Genomic DNA, 20,177 nt, shown 5'->3' with positions numbered 1-20,177 from the left:
GACTGAATGTACTGAGATCTCTCCTTTGATATTCACATATCAGACGAGTATAATAAACCCTGTGCGCATGCGAGAATCCAGATATCTTAATAGCTTAATGCAGCACGGTGTTCTCCAACTCAGAGCCAAAGCACCGGTGATTTAATTAAGTTCAAGTGTGAGTGGTCTGTAATGCTGCTCTTCAGATTCACTTTGCATACATCATGAGCCACAAGTGCACTTAGAGAGAAGCCGCGCCCGCGCAGCCACATCCTCCATAAGCAATCACAGCATGCCTGGACTTAAAACGGACAAATATGCACAAGGCTGAAATGAAATCTACTCTGATGATGAACTAACCGGAGCTGTAGTAGTGACATAAGATAGCCTGGCAAACATCAGCACTTCAAAGGCATCGAACACACACACACACACACACACACACACACACACCACACACACACACACACACACACACACACACACACACACACACACACACACACACACACACACACACACACACACAACACACACACACACAGCACACACACACACACCACACACACAACACACACACACACACACACACACACACACACACACACACACACACACACACACACACACACACACACACACACCACACACACACACACACACACACACACACACACACACACACACACACACATCACACACACACACACACACACACACACACACACACACACACACACACACACACACACACACACACACACACACACACGGGCACACACACACACACACACACACACACACACACACACACACACACACACACACACACACACACACACACAAGCTATTATCAAGCCTCCAGACTCTGCTGTCTTTGCCCAGTGCAGTTCTTGAGGTTCAGCTCTGGGTTAGTCCTCTGAGATTTGATTACCTTCATCCCCACTGGTTACTGAGCCCAGCTGTGAAGCATATTAATGAGATTTCACCATCATTAGGAGGAAGGTAACTACATTAGCAGGCTGGCTGGCCGGCTGCATTGTGGTAAAGTGAAGTGGAGAAGATGAGAGCCGAGGAGGAGACGGAGCGCTTTCACAGCGTCTTCCACTTGGTTGAATCCTCCTCTATCACGGGCCATTGTGTTCCCATGGCTGCCATTAGGTTATTTGGACACACACATGCTGGCCATGTGTCAGATACATGGAGGAACATATAGAGGTCCATTTGTCTTTCCATGCAGCGAGCGTACAGGAGAGGAGACACCGCACAGACCACCGTGCCACAGGCTGCTGCATTAGGGCCCACTTTGAAGTCTGCTTAAAATAATGAAGTAGGGTTGCCAATGGAACAGCCTCGGGGACGGGGGCCTCCTCGCAGAAAACCCTTGGAGTTGTAGGCCAATGTATCATGCATGTCCATAAAAACGACTGGCAGCAACGCAAGAGCTTTGATGTGCAGTGAAACAGAGCAACAAGTGAGCGGAGAGGTGCATCACTCATGCACAGTGCTTGACTTCTGCCTAATATTCAGACTTTTTCTTTAAGTCAGGAATGTTGGGAAGCAGCAGGGAAACGATACACACACACATGCGGGAATGCTTTGTCAGCACTATTCATTTGCTGGAGGGGGAAATGGGACTGTTTCCTTGCTTACAGGGAAATCCTGCCATTCTCTCACGAAGCATCACAACAGCTCTGCGCTGAAAATGGATGGGGGCTCTGCTCTCCACCTTCACACTGATTACCGACAGCCAAGCCACGCACACCATCTGAATATGAGCATCTACCATCACGCGCTACTGACAGCTGTGAGGAGAGCGACAGTGGGGTGTGTTTGTGTTCAAACACAAGAGTGTGAACAGTTATTGGAGGGGAGAGGGGGAGGAACCTGGCGGCAGGGCAGACAGCCATAAGTGAAAACACACACACAGAGGAAGGAGAGCAGTGGAGGTTAACATGGGGCAGGGGGGCAGACAGCCAGCCTCACGCCTCCCGTATTCACTGTAACTGAATCCAGCCTTTCCACCCCCGACTCCCGCCACTTTCCACCTTCATCTTCCCCCTTTACCTGTCCCGCTTCCTGAGTCTGACATTCTCTTTGCTCTCCAACAGTGACAGGAAGTCCTTTTTAACATCTTACATCCTCCCGTCCATCCTTGTCAAAGAGATTTGTCTTTTAGAGCAGCATCACTACAGCGAAAGCTTTAAAATCTGACAGTAGGAATTTCACTATTAACCAAAATACTACAACAAATTGAAACAGATCAATTACAGTATTAAATTTGCCTTATAGATTGATCCTGATTCTGTTACATGAGGAGAACTCCCACTCATATCATAAATGTTATTAGGTCGTATTAATCTGCATGTTCCAGTGAGGGCGAGTTAGGAGGATTACTGAGGATCCTCCTGCCTAACCTACAACATGTCTAGTTTGCAATCTTCTCAAGGTGAAGACAGAGCATGGCCGCTGCCACGAATAATGAGTCTCCGGGCTTTCCGAGCAATAGAACAGGAACATACTTGCTGTGTTGCGCAATGACAGCGTTGACATGATACATGGCTTCTAATGGAGTCATAACTTATTTTTTCTTATCCACACGTCTGACACTATGACGCTCACAGAGTAAAGGGAGGAAGATTCCAATATAATGTTCTGCTGTGCATGACACATCACTTCTACTTAACAGAGTATGTTATGGTCCACATTTCAGAGGAATGGCAGCATGCTGTTTTGCAACCATTGCAGATATTTAAGTCTTGCAGGGAGAGCAGAAATGGATGTGACAGCCTGAGACCTTAAAGGACTGCACAGTACGTTTGAAGGCTACGCTCGCTCCAAGACTCACATTTGATGGATAGTGCTCCAAATTGAGGCCAAATAGTTCCCTCCATCTAGAGTGTTACGGCAAGAAAAACACGAACATGAGTGATAGATGAGGGTCCGAGCAGAGGCCGAAGGGCAAGGCGCTGCAGAGCGGAGTCTTTCTTGTCTGTTATGGCGATCCCTCCCCAACAGCAGGAAATGGTGGGCCAGAAGTGGGGAAAACACCAGGTTGTGTTTAGCAGGAGTAATTTATGGTATCTCTACATCTTGGGGAGGTGTGGAGGAGTTCGGTGTGGGTGTGTATACGAGTATGTGTAAATATGTAACATTAAATGTATGCATTCCTTCTCTTTGATTACACAAAAAGCATGAAAATGTGCAGCTCGTGCAAAACGAGTGCATCTGCCTGTTTGCATACTTGAATGTGTGTGCAGCGTATGTGCACGGCAGCCTGTGCGTGTGAACATCAGCATGTTCTTGTCTAAGCGAGGCCTGGTTTTTATCAGCCCGGCGGCCCCCACCATGTTCCAAAGCCCTTCTCCAGGGGCCCAAGATAACTTCCCTCTCCACGCTGCCAGGCCTCTGAAATAACAACACACCAGGTTTTCCTATCACTGCTGCCCCTGCAAATGGAGGAGGAACTCGGAACATGTGTGGACAAACTAGGGCGCGGGGGAGGGAGGGGGGCGGTGGGGGGGAAGGATCGAGCAGAAGGCAGAGGTGAGGTCCACAGGGGCCAGGCATCTCGCAGCAGCTTCATGTCAACCGTAGTAGCTTCTGCCACATGCTAGCAGTGGTTTTAAATAACTAAGTGCATTGACTCAATTCTGAGAGGCTTCTACTTTACTTGAGTATTTCTATTTCATGCTTTTTAACTCCACTACAATTCAGAGGCAAATCGTTTACTCCGCTACATTTGTTTTGTACCTTTAGTTACTTTGCAGATCTGGATTAATGATGTGAAATATAATCAACTCTTAAATCAGACTTTAGTTACAGCTGGAGTAAATTCACAAGCTACCCTGCAGTATACAACGTTAATAAAACTAGCTGCAACTTTACCAGCTTTGAGAACACTTTAATGCATCCATAATTATAATCGGAACATATAATATGTTAGTTGTAACAGAGTATTCCTACACTCTGGCACTTTTATATAATTACAAGATCGGAGTACTTCTACCACATCTGAATGCTGGGCTTCAGCTAATTATGAGCATAAAACAAAAACAGAAAGCACACATGTATACAAAACTCTGGAATTCCTTCAATCACATGAGCGTCTGAATGTTAATGGCTCTAATTATGTGCAAAAAACATAAAAAAGCAGCCATCTTGCCAGAGAGAAACACAAGTTCCCTGGCAACAGCGTTCCCTTTCAACCCAGAGTAACACGGTGTAACTCTACCCAGCAGCTGTCTGTGCTGCTGACTGACGGGGGGGGCGATGTGAGCTGGCACTTGCCCTGAGGTGACTGGAGATATTTGGCATGAGCTGATGGTGAGGGACGTGGCGGTGGGCACAGGGGGGCAAAAGGCCGGCAGAGGATACCAGCACGAGGACAGGCACAGGGGTGTGTGGGGCATGGACACTCCTAACATGATATCTGTAGTAAGTGTGTGTGTGAGGAAGGGAAAATGTGTGTGTAAAGGAGTCACAAACAGTCTGAACATACAGTTGGTACATGGCAGTTCTTTCAACATGGTATGGCGGCTTTGAAAATGTAGGATTCTGCTATATACATATCAATAATACACCAATATTTTGGATGGCGTAATGTTGTAAAATGGCATGAATATCGTCTTTTCACGATTTATAAGCACCAAAACTCCACCATCCAACTTTGTCGCAGTATGGATATTGTGATATAAGGTCCAACATATTGTAATATTAAATGTTTTCCATGTTGCCCAGCCCTATGAATATGAACTTTGGTGAACAGAGATATTCAAATGTCCAGAGTTCTGAATGGGAGAAGCCTTTTCCGTGTCTAATCCAAGTGATAACTAGAGGCACTTTATGCCCACAACTTTTAGAATGAATTTATTTTTACGAGCTGATCAAAAGCATTTAGCAGCTGAGCGACATCACTGATCTATTTTAAGAGATAGCAAGAAACCAGGGACCAGGAAAAGATAGAGAGGAGGAAGTGAGGGCATCTGAGGAGAACAGCAGCCCTTCAAATAAAAGGTTTCGCTTCCAGACATTATTGAGAATGTGAGAAAGAGAGAAGGTGTAACCACAGTGTAACCTCCCTTTGTCAACTCTCTCAAAGTGAATTAACAAACCCTTCCCAGAGACGTACAGCTGCGATAGCTCCTGGCACATCATTCAAGATCAAGGTCACCATTGGATCATAACACGAAAAACACACACGGGTGAAACCACAGGCTCTCGCAAACCGGTCTTTAATGTTACTGCTCTGACTGTGAAAATGTCTTCATGAAACATTAAGCCTCCAGAGTGGCCGCGTTGCTTAATTATAGAATTGTGTGCATGAGTGGATGAGTGTGTGCACTGCCCTCACGCATGCAAGGAGCTATGGTGCCAAAGCATTTTTTTAAACCTACCCAATCCAGAATTAGCTCGCAAAAACATTTACGGTTAACATTTAAGTCGGCTGGAGCTCTGGTCTAACAGCCACTTAGAATGAGTGCAACCACCAAACAAGCTTCTATTCCCTGTTTTCACGTAAAATAAAGGTCAACGACATTACAAGCAACCTGTAATAAGAGGTCAAAGGGTCAGAGGCCTGAATATATTCCTGTGAACTTAAAATAATCACTGGAAAATAAATACAAATGAGTAAAGAAGAGAGGTTGTACGTCATTAGATTAATGCACACTATGCAAAACATTTCATTGAAGTTTTGCCAGTTCCGCACAACTCTCTAAATGATTTGCACATTTGTACACAAGCTACCTCTCTTGGTATCTGCAGCTTTCCTTTCATACAAATACTGCATATATGTTAATCTAATTTAGATTTTGTCATAGTGTTATATGTTATGTAGTTTTTTGGTGTATCCAGATTTAATGTAAATAATTCCCTATATCTTAATTTAAAGGAGGGGTAGGTAAGTTTGAGAAACCGGCTCGAGTGCGCTCGAATTTGAAAATACACAGCCGGAACAAATCTGCCACTTCCTTACAGAGCCCCTCCTCCAACACACCCTTATTATACATCCATGCAACACACGAAGGCGCACATGACCAATGAGGGCACGAGATAAGTTTGTGCCCAGATGGAAGGCTGACAGGCAGGTAGGCCATCCAGTTACTTTAGCCGGGCCGGCTCAGATGATTGGTCGTGCTTTTTACAGTACTACGGCTTCCACAGATTTTTTGTCAAAGCACTTAAGATATTCATTGCTATCGGGATGTTAAGAGCATTCCATGGAATATAACAAAAAGTGTATCTCGAGCCGGTTTCTCAAACTTAACTACCCCACATTTAATATCATTTTTTTAAATAGCTTTTTATAATTGTTTTCATTTTTTTGGTTGTTTTTCTTCCATTTTATCGTTAACTGTGCGTTTGTACCATATACACCAAGGAATATCCCTCCTATGTGTTAAACTACTCGGCAATACATCTGTTTCTGATTCTGATACTTAGAGATTGGAAGATATGTACACATATGATTTGAATCAGAATGAGATCATACACACATTTCATTAAAAACAGGTGAAGAAATATCGCCAAACGTAACGTATGCCATGATTCTGTCCGCCTGCGCTAAAATTACATCCACACACATTAATCAGACCCTATTCATCTTTATCGAGCTGAGTGCCACACACAGTGCCTCTCAGTGTTTGAAGGCCAAAAGACCCTCATGAATGCTCATGCTGGAGTGTTTGCTCTCCTCTCACTCTTAACAGAGAGGTTATCTGCCTATTGATACCCTCTAATCCAATGTGACTGGCAGCATTCAGGGCCTTTCGTTCTTAAGCGCATATTTAACAGTGGAGGAAGCAGGTCATAAATATGGAGGGGGCAAAAGAGGCTATTTGCATTAGAGGGCTGAAGTGGACTAGTGGAGAGGCTGGGAGGAGGTGGAGGAAAAGGGGGAACAAGGGATCAAGAGAGAAGGGAGAAAGAGAAGAGGCTCTGGGGAGGAGAAGAGAGGATCAACAGGGACAAGCTTTGTCATGTTAAACTGCCTCTCTCCACTCATGTTCTCTCTTTCCCCTCCTCTCACTCTCTCTGTGGACAACACAATAGTCAATCACAGGGGGAAAAGATTACAAGGGGCTGATCTTCTCAACTTCAGAGCAGAAGCGGGATTGTGGAAGTGGGGGAGGCTCCGCGAGTGGAGTGTGTGTTCGAAAACGCTAAATAATCTCACCGGGCCGTTCTCCTTCAAATCCAGACACACATTTAGGTTCGTCACTTTACGTTCTCTTCAACATGAGTTAGAGCTAATAGTTAAACTCGCTTGTAATTAGCCCCTCGCTTTCAAGCCTCAGCAGGATAACGTGCATTCCTCTTCTGTACCTGAAACCCGTAATGACATCAGTTGCCTTCATAAATTAGCCACCAATGTCAAGTTTTGGAGTTGAAAGCATATCATTGAGGATGTAAGTGGAGGTATTTGCAAAGGGTGTGGACCAAAAGATGCAGCGAATGTGCCATTATCCTGTCACTAGTCTGTTAAAGAGCTCAGTGATGCCCGGGATCCGACGAGGTTACTAGGTCAACGTGGGGGTTAAAGTGGCCTTAAGACCCAGAGGAGACAGCTGACATATTTAGAATAACCAGACGCAGAGGACAACAAGCCAGATGCACATTGATGAGACAGAAAACACCAGATCGTTCGTAAGGATTCTACAAATTCGTACGGTGAAATGACTACGATGCACGCTCAGGAGCTACGCTAAGGCGGCTAATCCAACGAAAATCACAGTGGTAGCTTTAAACACCTTAGGCTCTCCAATGCACACATAGCCGCTGCTCTCCTGCTCATGAACCCTAATGATGACTGATGACACACATTTGATTCAGCTGTCTCGATGTGTGGCGTCAGGGGGCTCCTTAGTGCAAGATTTGGGCCGAGCGAGAGGAGAGAACGGGTGGGCGGGGAGAGGCAGACTCATTTATCTTTTAGTGTCAGCGCTAATGCAAAAAAATAAATAAATAAAAAAGAGGTGCTTGTCGGTAGCACCGGGAGGTTAAGTTAGCGCCGTGCTTAGGGAAAATAGCTGAGGAGAGCAGGCAGAGTCATCAAGGGAGCGCAGTGGGATGTTACTAGAGATGTAATGAAGGACATATTTAGCTTCCTCGGGTAGGGGTTGAGCTTTTCCCTTCTTCCCCTGTCTGTGTGCGTGTGTGTGTGTGTGTGTGTGTGTGTGTGTGTGTGTGTCTCCACAGACACTAATTTCCTGCATGGATCCCTGACCTTTCCACATAGCCTGGAGGGAGCTATTTGATCATGACACACACGCTATTTGATCATCACACACGCTATTTGATCAACACACACGCTATCACACACGCTATCACACACACACACACACACACACACACACACACACACACACACACACACACACACACACACACACATCACACACACACACACACACACACACACACACACACACACACACACACACACACATCACACACACACACACACACACACACACACACACACACACACACACACACACACACACACCACATCACACACACACACACACACACACACACACACACACACCACACACACACACACACACACACACACACACACACACACACACACACACACACACACACACACACACACACACACACACACACACACACACTGAGTGGAAGAAACCCGAGCCGAGCCTCAGGTGAGCCTGTTGTTAATGCTGCCATTTCTCCCTCCTGTCCTCTTTCCCTCTGGGGTCCAGTTAACCCCAGCTGGCCCCTGCCGACTGGGCCTTGTGATGGGGGCCTCATCATGACCCTGAGGGTGACTGGGTGACGCTCACTGCGACCCAGTTCCTCTGCAAGTAGCAACACACGCCTCTCCCAGTTAACTCTGTCCATTAAGCTAAGTGGGGCTCATTAATAATTTAACAGTTTCCAATGTATAATTCAAGGGTGAGGGGACCCGTCATGAATAGCGACACACACAGGTGAGGAAGGAGAGCCATACTTTAAATACTGAGCAGAGCATAATATTACACATCTGTAAGACAGCTTGGTTGTTGTGTTGAAAGGGAAGTTGGGATGGATCCTAATGTCAATCTGTGATTAATTAATAAAGCACCAGGCGATGGAAAGAGAACAAAACTTCTGAGAAAAGATGGAGAAGTTACAGGAAGTGGGCTGCCACAAAGAGACAAAGTGATAAAGAAATAAACTGTCATGTGAGAGGGACTTGGAGAAGCCACGTTTCCCTAATATATCTTGATGAATAAATCACGCTGAATTACAGAAAAACTGGAAAGAGAGCAAAAGAAAATTAGGGCAGGGCATTCAAAGTGTGAGAAGGCAGGTTTATAGTACACCCCCCTCCACACTCCGCTGTGTAGGCGAGGGTCCTGGGGGAGACACCGATGTTAATACAGTTATTAAGCCTCTCCACTGAAGCCTGCTCCACCTCCACAACCCTCAGCATCAAGGAGCTCTCTCCGCCTGCCAAGCAGCGGGCGAGCTCTCCTGCTTCTACAATGAGATCAAACAGTCCCAAGTAGGCCAGCTCAGGGGAAGCCAGTGATGGAGTCTGAGCGTGGAGCAGCGAGGGCAGGTGGGGTTGGGCATGTCAAGCCATGGGAGCATCCCAGCAGGCTTTAGGAAACCCAGCAGGGAAGGGGGTGGGCTTCAACCTTGGAGTAGTTCCTGCTTCCTCATTCTTTAAAGTCAGCTGACCAAGATTCCCATGCATCTCTTCCAGGTGTCGGGGATTACAGCCATGAAAGGCTTTAGCGAGCATATGTGCGAGAGCGGATTTCTGCTCTGGCTAACTTCAGATGTACGTAGCTGTGGGTTGATTAGAGGTGAGGAAGGTGAGGCTGGGTGGCCAGGTTACCCCGGAGCACTTGAGGGTAGACTTTCATGTGCGGCTCAGAGGGAAATCCTCTCTCTGAAGGGATCCTAGCGGGTCCCCACTGCAGCACAGTGACATGTGTGCGTGTGTCTAATCGCTGCATTACATCCAATCCATAATTCACACGGGGCAGAGAAGATTAGTGTTGCCACTCCTGCCTGTAGCCAGGAGGGCCACATGTGGGCAGCCATGCAGCTTTGCACGCAAGGTACAAAGTAAAAAGTGCTGGCCGGCTTAAGCTGCCGTCCATCTGCCCTCAACGTTTAACTTCTCTTTTGCTGAAAAGGCTTGATTTGGAGCGAGCTAAAACTTGATGAAGATGGACATTGGAAACACGTTTTGCCAAGGCATCTTCATGCACCCGTAGGTTATAAAAAAGCTATTTTTGTGTCATTATGACACTTAAAAAACTGAAAAGAATGAAGATGGATAAAGAGATGGGCATGATAAAGACATATGCTGTAATGGGCTAATTAGGATGGGGGATATATTGGTCATTCTGTACCAGACTCAATTTGCCAGCGCTGGCCTTATTGGCAGCTATTGAGTCCAAAGCTCAATCAGTCGCTGTAGAAAAGTAATAATATAAGTCACCCACCAAGCCTCTCCCTTCCCATGTCTGTTGTCCCTTGCCAAATTTCCTCCTTCTTTTTCTCCCCTTTTGCTCTGCAGTACTTTCTGTTCAATGGCGAAAAGGGCAAAAATCCGGAGGCCAAATTATATGACATTAAACCCCTAGAAAGGCTCCACAGAGATTATTTGAAAATGCCAGCACTCCCTTCCTCTCCCGATGCCTGAGATCTCTCCCCCCTTCTCTCCCCCGCTCGCTTTCTTTCAGCTGAGAGGTGCCGACAGCCCAGACACAATAATCCAGCTCCAACAGCCACAGTGGCAACGGTGCAAAAGGTTTCCCACGTATGGCACAAGGGCAAAGCTGGGTATTGCGCCGTGGCGGTGGCAAAGAACCGAACTGCTACGAGCAAAGTGTGCAACCATGTGCAACTTGACAACTCCTGCTTAAACTGTTGTCACCTTTTTCTATTGGTCAACCCCTGGTCAAGAGCAGAAACAGATAGGAGGCCAAGATGTCAAAGGACATCTGATTGTATCTCTTTGATCACAGCAAAATCACACCAAACAATGGAGTGTACGTGTGCAGAGGGCAAGACAATAACTCGACAACCTCGTTCGAAACCAAGCGAAAACACAGTTGGGAAAAAGGTGAATGGACACACAAGCTCGAGTTGTGCAGAACCGATTGAACAAAAGCCTCTCTTTCCAACTCGCCCTCCGTCTTACCAAATATAGCTTTCCTCAGGTTACTGTCAAAAATCCAGTGGAATAACAGAATGTGCTCTCTCTGCTCCAAGTGCTGCGTGGCTGCATATTTCCCCATCAGCCCACCCCCTTCCCAAATTTGAAGGAACATCCGGCGGCCGAGGGGACTTTTGAAAACACTGACTAGGAATACACAAAGACGTTCATGTGTCTAGTTTCATCCAGAGAGGAAGGTTCATGTCATCCTAGGGGCCTTATCTCGGTTTCTTTACAGGCCAGTGCATTGTCTCCGGGTATGAAACATCAGAAACAAAACTCCAACTTAACCGGACAAGCATCAAAGCGGGTTACATATGTATTCTACGCAGAACAATGAGCGCCCCTCTGCATCTGACATGACCACTTCATTATTGTGATATCTCCCCCTCTCCCAGCCGAGGTACTTCACCAACAATGGCCCTGATAAGACACTGCAGGTCACAGCGAAAGTTAGACAATACGTCTCTCTGAAATGAAGGGCCCGCTTGATATCAGAGCGGGGTCCCTTTTAACACACAGTGGCTCTATTCATAACAAACAGGATCCAGCCGCCTCGGTGTCTTCTCGTTTACCCCTCTTAACCTACACGTGTTCGGATGTGCTCGGCTACAGGGCATCTTCCAGTTCACACGACGCTAATATCACAAACCGGGTTACAGGGAAAAAGCGGCCTGTAACCCGAGCCGTCAGTCGAACACGCCGTCCTATCCGTCACTATCGAGCACTTCGCTCTTCTTTCCCACCTTCGCCGCACTGTTTGCAGTCTATTTCATCCCGGTCCCAGATGGGCCTTCAAGAGTCAAATGTCAGAGTGCCGGCCTCCAGCCAGACACGTAATGAATATGAAATGATTCAGAGGGGCTGTGGGAAAGAGAAGACAGTGGCGTCCAGACAGACCGAGCTCCTCTCTCTCTAAGTGGGACCACATTGAGGTAGACTGACTGAAGAGAGAACCAAAGAGGAGACGATACACAATATGGATATCTAAAGTTACTTTAAAAGACGCTTCTATAAATCAAGACATACAGAAACGTGCCCCTTCATGCAGCCTTGGGGCATGTTAAAGACATCAACACCAGGTTTCATGAAAGGCAGGTATATAAGACCTCCAGTTATTGACCGCAGTGAGACATATCTTCTATCTTAAGATCTGCAGGGTGATTAATACAAGCAGGATTCTAGCCAAGGGGTGACTTTGTTGTTCTGTGTGCACAGAGCTCCCTTTTCTTTTTCGCGTTAAATACAAACATGATCCGGGGCATGAGCGTTCTCTCCTGCTCCTTAGTTACCACCGCTGACTGGGATGGCAGCAGCACGGTGCTATTTTCTGCTCAGACAGCAGAAGAACGGCCAGGCTCTTGTATTTTTAGCATACTAACCTCTACCCTATTTCCTCGGCTGTCCCGCTCTTTAAATAGAAGGGCATTCCATCGCTGTGTATGTGTGTTTGTGTGAATTTTTTTAGGTGTTCACAGTTGTCATCCATGTGATGTTAACACAGATCCCCAGAGGCAGACTGGGGATGAGTATGTTGGTGGAAGCGACCGCCCAGTGCTCTCGCCTAAAGCTAGTGGCCGACTACAGTAAAGGAAGGCGGTGGTCCCCCACTACTGATGAAACAAGGCGACATTCAATGTAATCACTCTATATATAGTGGATGTTGGCAAAAAAAAGGGGATTGGAGGGCAGGAAGTCTTGTAAAATATGAGGAAAAATTAGGGCAGACGAGCATTAAAGCTTAATCATGACACTGACCGGCTCAGGCTTGCAATGCCACCATAGAGATGGGAAACAGAGAGCAGAGAGGGGGGAGAGAAAGACAAAGTGGGAGAGAGAAAGGAGACACTTTGGGAATGAAAATGCCTCGCAGATGAATTCTGGGGTGATGAATGTCCCTGGTTCAATACCCAGATGAATTTATGTGTGTTCCATTATGAGAGGGTGGGGATGAAACATGGAGATAGGGCGGAGAGATGGGGAAAGGAGGGGAGAGCCCCTTCTCAATGTGCTGGTGAGCTAGCCATGCAGAGCTCATTGCGAACAAGCCATCTGTAGAGATAAGTAAAGAAGTGATTACAACAGGCCCGGCTCAATTTCTGACAGTTGACGCTTGACTGCCCCCGTAGAGCCGAATTGATTTAAATGAAGAAGCTATGAATATTTTAGAGGGAAGAACCCCCCTTTAACCTGAACTGTTTCGATCTCACTCCTACCTGTGTGTGTGTGTGTGTGTGTGTGTGTGTGTGTGTGTGTGTGTGTGTGTGTGTGTGTGTGTGTGTGTGTGTGTGTGTATGTATGTGTATGTGTATGTGTGTGTGTGTGTGTGTGTGTGTGTGTGTGTGTGTAGAGATACGGGGAAAGACTGTAATTATTGATAGTGAGATTACGGCCGTATGTCACAATGTCTGCAATCAGCAGCCTTTTTAAGCCCTGATGAATCAATGACACTGCCTGGATCTTTTCAGTCTGCCCGGCTTTGTTCATCAAAGTGGGCTTTGCAGTGTACACAAACCCTTGTTTGGGGATTTAGCGTCAAATTAGACTGGTGTACAGTACTCTCCGCCTGCTGCCTCCAGGCTAATTCTCTCTACAAACAAGCCGGGGCCCTATCGGTGGGGCCTGTGCGTGTGTTCACACAAAAAAACTGCCCTGATGAAAATATGCTGAATATCTGACAAGCTCAACATGGAGTGCCGTTGCAATATGCCACACTCAGGAGAAAATAAAAGTTGCCAGTCAGCCACAGCCTTGTTTGTGCATATCCAAAGGCAAAGGTAAAGGACCACACCCTCTCATTTCACCTTCAAAAGATGACTGACACTACCGGCATTAACAAACAAAAATGTGTCTCCATTAATCATGGTTAGGGTTGAAAAATTCCGGGAATTTTCAAAGATGGAAACTTTCCACGGGAATTAACGGGAATAAACTGGGAATTTTCAAAATTGAAGGTTGGCTCTTCATAGGGAACTCAAATATATTTGGGGAAAGTACATTTTAGCATAATCTTGACTAAAACAAACAGATGCCATTCAAGTATACTTGAATATCCATGCCATAGCACACTGCTTACTGCATGGCTACTGAGACCACACAAAGGTTCGCAGCAGGCTCACAATTGTGAGAGTGGAAAAACTGGTTGGCATTCGGGCAAACCTAAGGCTCTCTGAGCCTGACACAGAGCCATCCTCAACAAGGCTGGACAGTGACACTGAAGAGGAAGACTCAGAGTTGGATGTTGATGAGGCCCAGGAAGAGCCCATTGACTGAAAGGGTTTAGCCAAAATGCAGAGGATCGCTTGAAGGAAGATTTGCATGTTTAATGGGACTTTTTGGAGGGAGAAGGGCTCTTTTTATTAAACATTTTGAATGGGACTTTGTGGGGATTTTTGGATGGGGGTGCATTTTTGTTCATTTTTTAATGAGTGGGGTTGGGGGGGATGAGTAATATTTAACTCAACATTCCTGTTTTCGTTCTTCAATGAAACAAATAATTGTTCAATAAAATAATTAAAACTTGTTCTGTTCTACTTTTTAAAAAAGAATCTGTTGAAATGTCAATATTTCCAAAATTCCCCAGCTTAACTTCCCATGGAAACTTTCCGGAAATGTACCGGAAACTTTCCGCCCCTTTGCAACCCTAATCATGGTGACATCCCAATCTGAGGTTATCTCTTTTAGTACATAAATGCCTCAACAGAATATGATATATCACATAAAAAAACGGCAGCTACAGGTTTGAAGGTTGGTGGCAAGGTGCTGCTTTGGGAGCGAGTGATGGCAGGTTGTGAAATGCTGCCCTGCGGCCTTTCCCAGGAGAGCGGCGGCAGCAGCAGCAGCAGCAGCAGCGTTGAACTCCCTTCACCCCGGTGCCATTACAAACATACCTTGATGACAAAATGTGTTATTGATGTTCACCTGAAGGTGAAAGGAGGCGTGTTTCTGTGGACATACTGATCTCCGTCTCTTTCGCGCACGCACACAAACACTCACTTTCTGTGGCATTCAGGCTACTAAATCACTGTCGTCCATGGCTGAGAGGGGTTAGGCAGACGTGGCTCTAGACTGCCTGACGCTTCCCCCTCTCTCTGGAAGAACCTTGTCTCAATGCTGTCCATCCATCCTACCATTTCCATCAAGTTCATAGCAACAAAGCCCCAGGAGGAAAGGTCATTCGCCCATCTACATGTCCATGAAAGCATCAAGGTCCATGGACGTTTAATAGCACGTAGAAAATAGCATAAGGCTCAGGGACTTGGCATTGACATTAAGGACAAAGGCTCCAGTTCAGCAATATTAAGGCCAGGAATTTGCGATGTTGTTTCACATCAACAAAGTCACAAGTTGTAATTTCTATGTAAGTTGTAATCAGCTTTACCAAGAATTCCTCAGTGGATTAATCAAGAAATTAAATGTGGTATTTATGTTCTGCCTTAGATGACCTGTTCTCCAGCTGTTTATGAAAGCAACCTCCCTTCAATGCCAAACTACTACAGTACTCAATTATGTTTGGGGACAAAACTAGCTTCTCTCTGCTCTGTTGTTTATGTATTTCTCAATTCCCTGACTAACATAATCCTTACATATAAATAAAGGGGGGAAGGATTGCAATTCTCAGTTATTTCGCAAGGCCAACCCCAATCCGTCACTTAGTTTTCTGTGTGTTGCTATAAACAATTGCTACATTGACTTGGTGCCTCAGCCTCAGAAAGCCGAAAGAGAAACCACATGGGTTTCCGCTTCACCAGCAAAGCTCAAACTTCCTTGCTTTTTTCCCTCTCCATAAGTATCCACTCCAACCAACCTCCCCCTTCATCACTGCCCAGAATTGCTCCTGCTCATACAGTCCGTTGCACCGAAAAACAATAAAATACCATCTGTTTTTTCTTGAGCCGAGTCTCCTGCTAGGCAAAAGGACTTCCGCACTTAAATACCACATGAGTCAGATTAAGCCGCCAGTCACTTGCCCCTCAGACACAAAGCGTTCGTGTCCAATAGCAAACTCAAACGGACCTGCCTTCAGAGGACAAACTAGCTAAAGCTTACCCTTCTCTCTGCCTCGTCTACTCTCTATGGAAATCCCTGGTGATCGCTTTCTTTCGCACTGTGGATAGCCTGAGAAAAAAAACAAAGAGCAAGAAGTCTATGGGCTGGTGAGCATTAGAGCCCACCATGCAATCCCCCAATCCTTCATACCCCCCATTTTTTAGTGTGTGACAGTCATGTGAACAAGGCCATACACATTCTTTCATGCATGAGCCCATAATTGCTGTAAGGATTCTGGCTGGCAGAAAAAAAAACAAGTGCATTTAATCTGCAAGGCCAGAGTATTTTCCCCATGAAGTTGCTCTGATTATAGCTCACTGATGTTGTTTGTATCTGGACAAACCTGCGCTGACAGCAACTGGATGGTAACAGTCAAACAACTAAAGTGGCAGCATCCTTAAAGGACTAATAACATCAGGGATGAAGCGCCCATATGATCTGGATTCATGCCAAGCCACTTAATGGGTCCAGGAGGCCGTTTACTTCTGTGAAGATGTCATTGAGTGCACTCTGAGAGCCAAAGAGCTCGTCTGTAAAGCCTGTAATGAATAGTTAGGCCCAATGTGGAGAGGTTGAAGAAACAAGAGGACCAAAAAGGAAAAGCACTAAGGGGGTAAAACAAATGTTTAGCTCCACCAGCAATCTGTCTCCAAACCCACGTGCAGAGGATAACATACCATGAGACTACTGTCTGTGAAGTTGGTATTTTAGAAAAGTCCAGAAAGAGACGAAGGCAGCAGATGTTTTTGGGATTGTCTCGTGCTTTTGAGCCTGACTGCCTTGGATTCCTGCTTAAGAACGGGAGGTTAGAAGAAAAAAAAACCTTGCTCTGTTGTGTCTGTTTTGTTTTCTATCCCTGTGATCCAATAAGCCTGTGAGCCACGTGATGACACTAACGGATGTTGTGCCTCCCCACTCTCAAACCCACCCCCCCCCTGGTTGTGCACTAAATGTTTTATTACATTCAAGCAGTAAGGCAAAGAGCAGCTATGCTAACCCCCACCCACCAACTGACACACACACACACACTGCAAGTCCTCCGTTGAGCAACACAATGTGGAGTCGAGTGAGGGATCAGAGGTCTTTTCCTGGGCAAAACCCCCACAGTCTCCCTCAGACGAGCTCACATGGTTTGAATCAATGCTGCCACAAGAGCTGTTTAGTGGGTCAGTTCGATAAAAACTATGACGCCTGCTGGATATCTGCTTTGGAAAAAAATGCATGAGACTTCTCCTTTTAGTCCAGAGACATTTCGAATTTCATGCAAATTGGAAGTAGGAAGCAGAGAAAAACGACAGCGCTCACACAACCATTCTTAGTGGTTTTGGTGTCCCTGCCAAACGTCAGGAATTGCCGTTTTAACTTCCCTTTGTCGTGTGTTTCTATAGTCTTTCGACGAGAAGGAAATTGGCCCTTAAGAGCCTGTGGAGATTCCTGCCTTTTACACTCCTTCAGCTGTGAAAGACAACAGAGCTATCTGTTCTATAAAGGCCTGCTGGAGCTTTGTGCAGTGCAGCTCCTTTGAGGTAAAGAATGGGATCGTCCTCGCTGATACTTTGTTGTAGCAATAAAACTCTCTCTTATTGCAGCAGATACCGTATCAATAGACTTAAATCTCCCATGAGTGGCGGTGGTTGCTCAACCCAAGGAAAAGAAACCCACACCTAACTCACATACATGCACAGTGACTGAATCACACATTTTAAATAAGTCTTACTGACATTTTAAAGAATCATCATGCACTGACACGCTATTTTTAGACATGGCAGAAAAGCCTGTAATAGAAATGTCAATGAAAATGAAATATCTAATATTATAGGAGTTTATATTGTCTTGAAATGTCAAGATAGATATATTTCATGACCTTTAAGATGTACAATTATAATTCTAGAGCACAGTGTGTTGCTGTTGTTGCACCCAGCCTGCCTACTATAGCCTATATACAACACTGCTTTTAAAATACATTTAATTAGGACAAATCCTCATTGGCACATTAAATGGGCAGCAGTGTCCAGTTGAGCCGTGCTGCTCAGGAACTGGCCTGTTGGTGCATCTATACAGATTACAGAGGCAAAGAGAGGATAACACAGGCAGGAAAGTTTGATCTGATTAACGTTGGCATGGCTTGCAAAACCTTGTTTGTATTAAGTACATATTTCTGGAACGCAAACGCTTTGGATAATGTGGCCTGGATCACAGCGCTGCAGTCTCACAGACGTTTCTCAGAATAAAAAAATAAAAAAACAAAGCCGGGGCTCATACAGAGGCAGAGAGATAGAGCTGGAAGTGGGTCAAGTATATATAATGCAGTTATGAAGCTCGATGATGGCGAACATGCAACGCTGTTTGGCACATTACCGGGTTTGAATAATTGAGATAAAACAGGATGGCAACACGGGAATAAAAGCCTTAAATACTGAAGATTAAAAAAATAAATCTGAGGATGACTCGCCATGTATAAAGCCTATGAATAAACACTTTAACATGGAGGTGTTAAGTTCCCCAATTAGTGAAATGGAGTTCCACCTACAGTGATTGGAGCCGTTCCAGTGCTGGTTCCTGATGGACGTGCTGTACGGATGGGGCGCTCCGGGCACCAGTCCTTTCTCCGGGATCAAGCATCCTCTGCTCTGGTTGTAGTAATCCATCATTAAAAACGGGTTCGGGCTGGGAGTCAGTCCCACAACGTCCACGCTCTCATACATCATACGGAGCAGGACGATAGCAAGGGGTTATTATCAAAAAGCGAACTATTGTGGCAGGAAAACGCGAGCCTTGTGGTTTTCAGCTCGCCACCAACAGAGGTAGAAACTAAGGGGGCCAAACGAGGGGGAAACTGCATTAAAATCGAAGGAAAAGTGGTAAATCCAAACACAGTGGGAGCGTTTTAACATTTGGCATCTTTTTTTCTCCTGTATTGATCGAAACCCCAAACCGAGGCAGTGAATCAGTGTCTGGAAAAGCCTAATCGGCTGCGCTCAATTTGAAAACATAATTTAAAAGAACAATCTGCATGGTGTGCAATGTGAGAAACACGGCTGGGTTTACGCACACAAATAATAAAATAACTTCAGCAGAATATATATATATGGGTCCTTTCGGCCTTGCTCAAACACAGAGCAACATTTGAGGATGTATCCACACCGTGAAGAGAAAATAAAAATCCCAAAAAAGAGGATAAAAATCTCCCAAGTGCGCGAGGCAGGAAAATTATCAATGGGATGAAAAGCGCAAATATGGAAAGGAGGAAATCCCGTGTAGTTGCAGTTTGTCCTTTAGGGTTTACGGTCGGTTGTCCCGGGTGGACTCCTATCAGCCCCGTCAATGAACCGGTCTCCCTCCGTGCGCTAGGCTACAACAACCCGCTTCCTGTCCTTCAGACCCCGCTCTCTGATATCCAGGGTCCCAGGAAAACACGCAGCAGCAGCACCTTGTTTGTATTTTGGAGAGACGCCTAAATCATTCTCACCGCGAGCCGTGCGGCTATCATGTTCTGCAAAAATGTGACAAGGCACAGCAGCTGAGGGCTTTGGCTCCACCTCCACTCGGCTCTCCCCCACCCCCCCGCAGTCTCCTTTCATGCGTTGCTCCTCCCACGTTTAACCCCTTCAGGGACGTCACCATGGATCTCCCTCTCTCTCTTTCACTCTCTCTCTCTAACATCTATGGGACTGCAAGGGGAGGGGGCCGTCCTCCCTCAAATGTAGGTGAATAAAAACGTATCCCAGAACATGATTATATAAACTCAGTAATGAGTCTTTCATATCTTATTGCTTTAATGAGAGCTCACCAGACTGGATCTCTCTCGCTATGTTTTCCTGGAAGTTCCTTTCTGACTCTTTATTCGGGGCTCCTCCTTCCAACTAACTTGACCCTTTTCCCCCCATGCTCTCATCAGTCCCTACCCTCCGATTTTTTTCTCCCCCAGCCCTGTCTCCCTAATTTGCCTAATGCTATGCGC

At 45.9% G+C, this 20,177-nt stretch overlaps 1 protein-coding gene across 4 annotated transcripts in view; it reads right to left on the bottom strand.

Annotated features, from left to right (window-relative positions):
* Positions 1-19,736, bottom strand: part of raraa (retinoic acid receptor, alpha a) — a 40,901-nt gene extending 21,165 nt beyond the window's left edge. The window contains exons 1-2 of one of the 4 annotated variants that reach the window (XM_034214299.1): positions 18,747-19,736; positions 16,217-16,285 (exon numbers count right to left, since the gene is read on the bottom strand). In XM_034214299.1, the coding sequence (XP_034070190.1) occupies positions 16,217-16,285; positions 18,747-18,924 (247 nt within the window). In that variant the 5' untranslated portion in view covers positions 18,925-19,736. The remainder of the gene's footprint in view (positions 1-16,216; positions 16,286-18,746) is intronic. The other 3 variants (XM_034214297.1, XM_034214301.1, XM_034214300.1) reach the window with 3 other exon arrangements.
* Between the last annotated feature and the right edge of the window lie 441 nt (positions 19,737-20,177).

This window comes from Gymnodraco acuticeps, unplaced genomic scaffold, assembly GCF_902827175.1.
Source record: "Gymnodraco acuticeps unplaced genomic scaffold, fGymAcu1.1, whole genome shotgun sequence".
Classification (NCBI taxonomy): domain Eukaryota; kingdom Metazoa; phylum Chordata; class Actinopteri; order Perciformes; family Bathydraconidae; genus Gymnodraco; species Gymnodraco acuticeps.
This window is presented reverse-complemented; position numbering and strand designations above follow the sequence as displayed.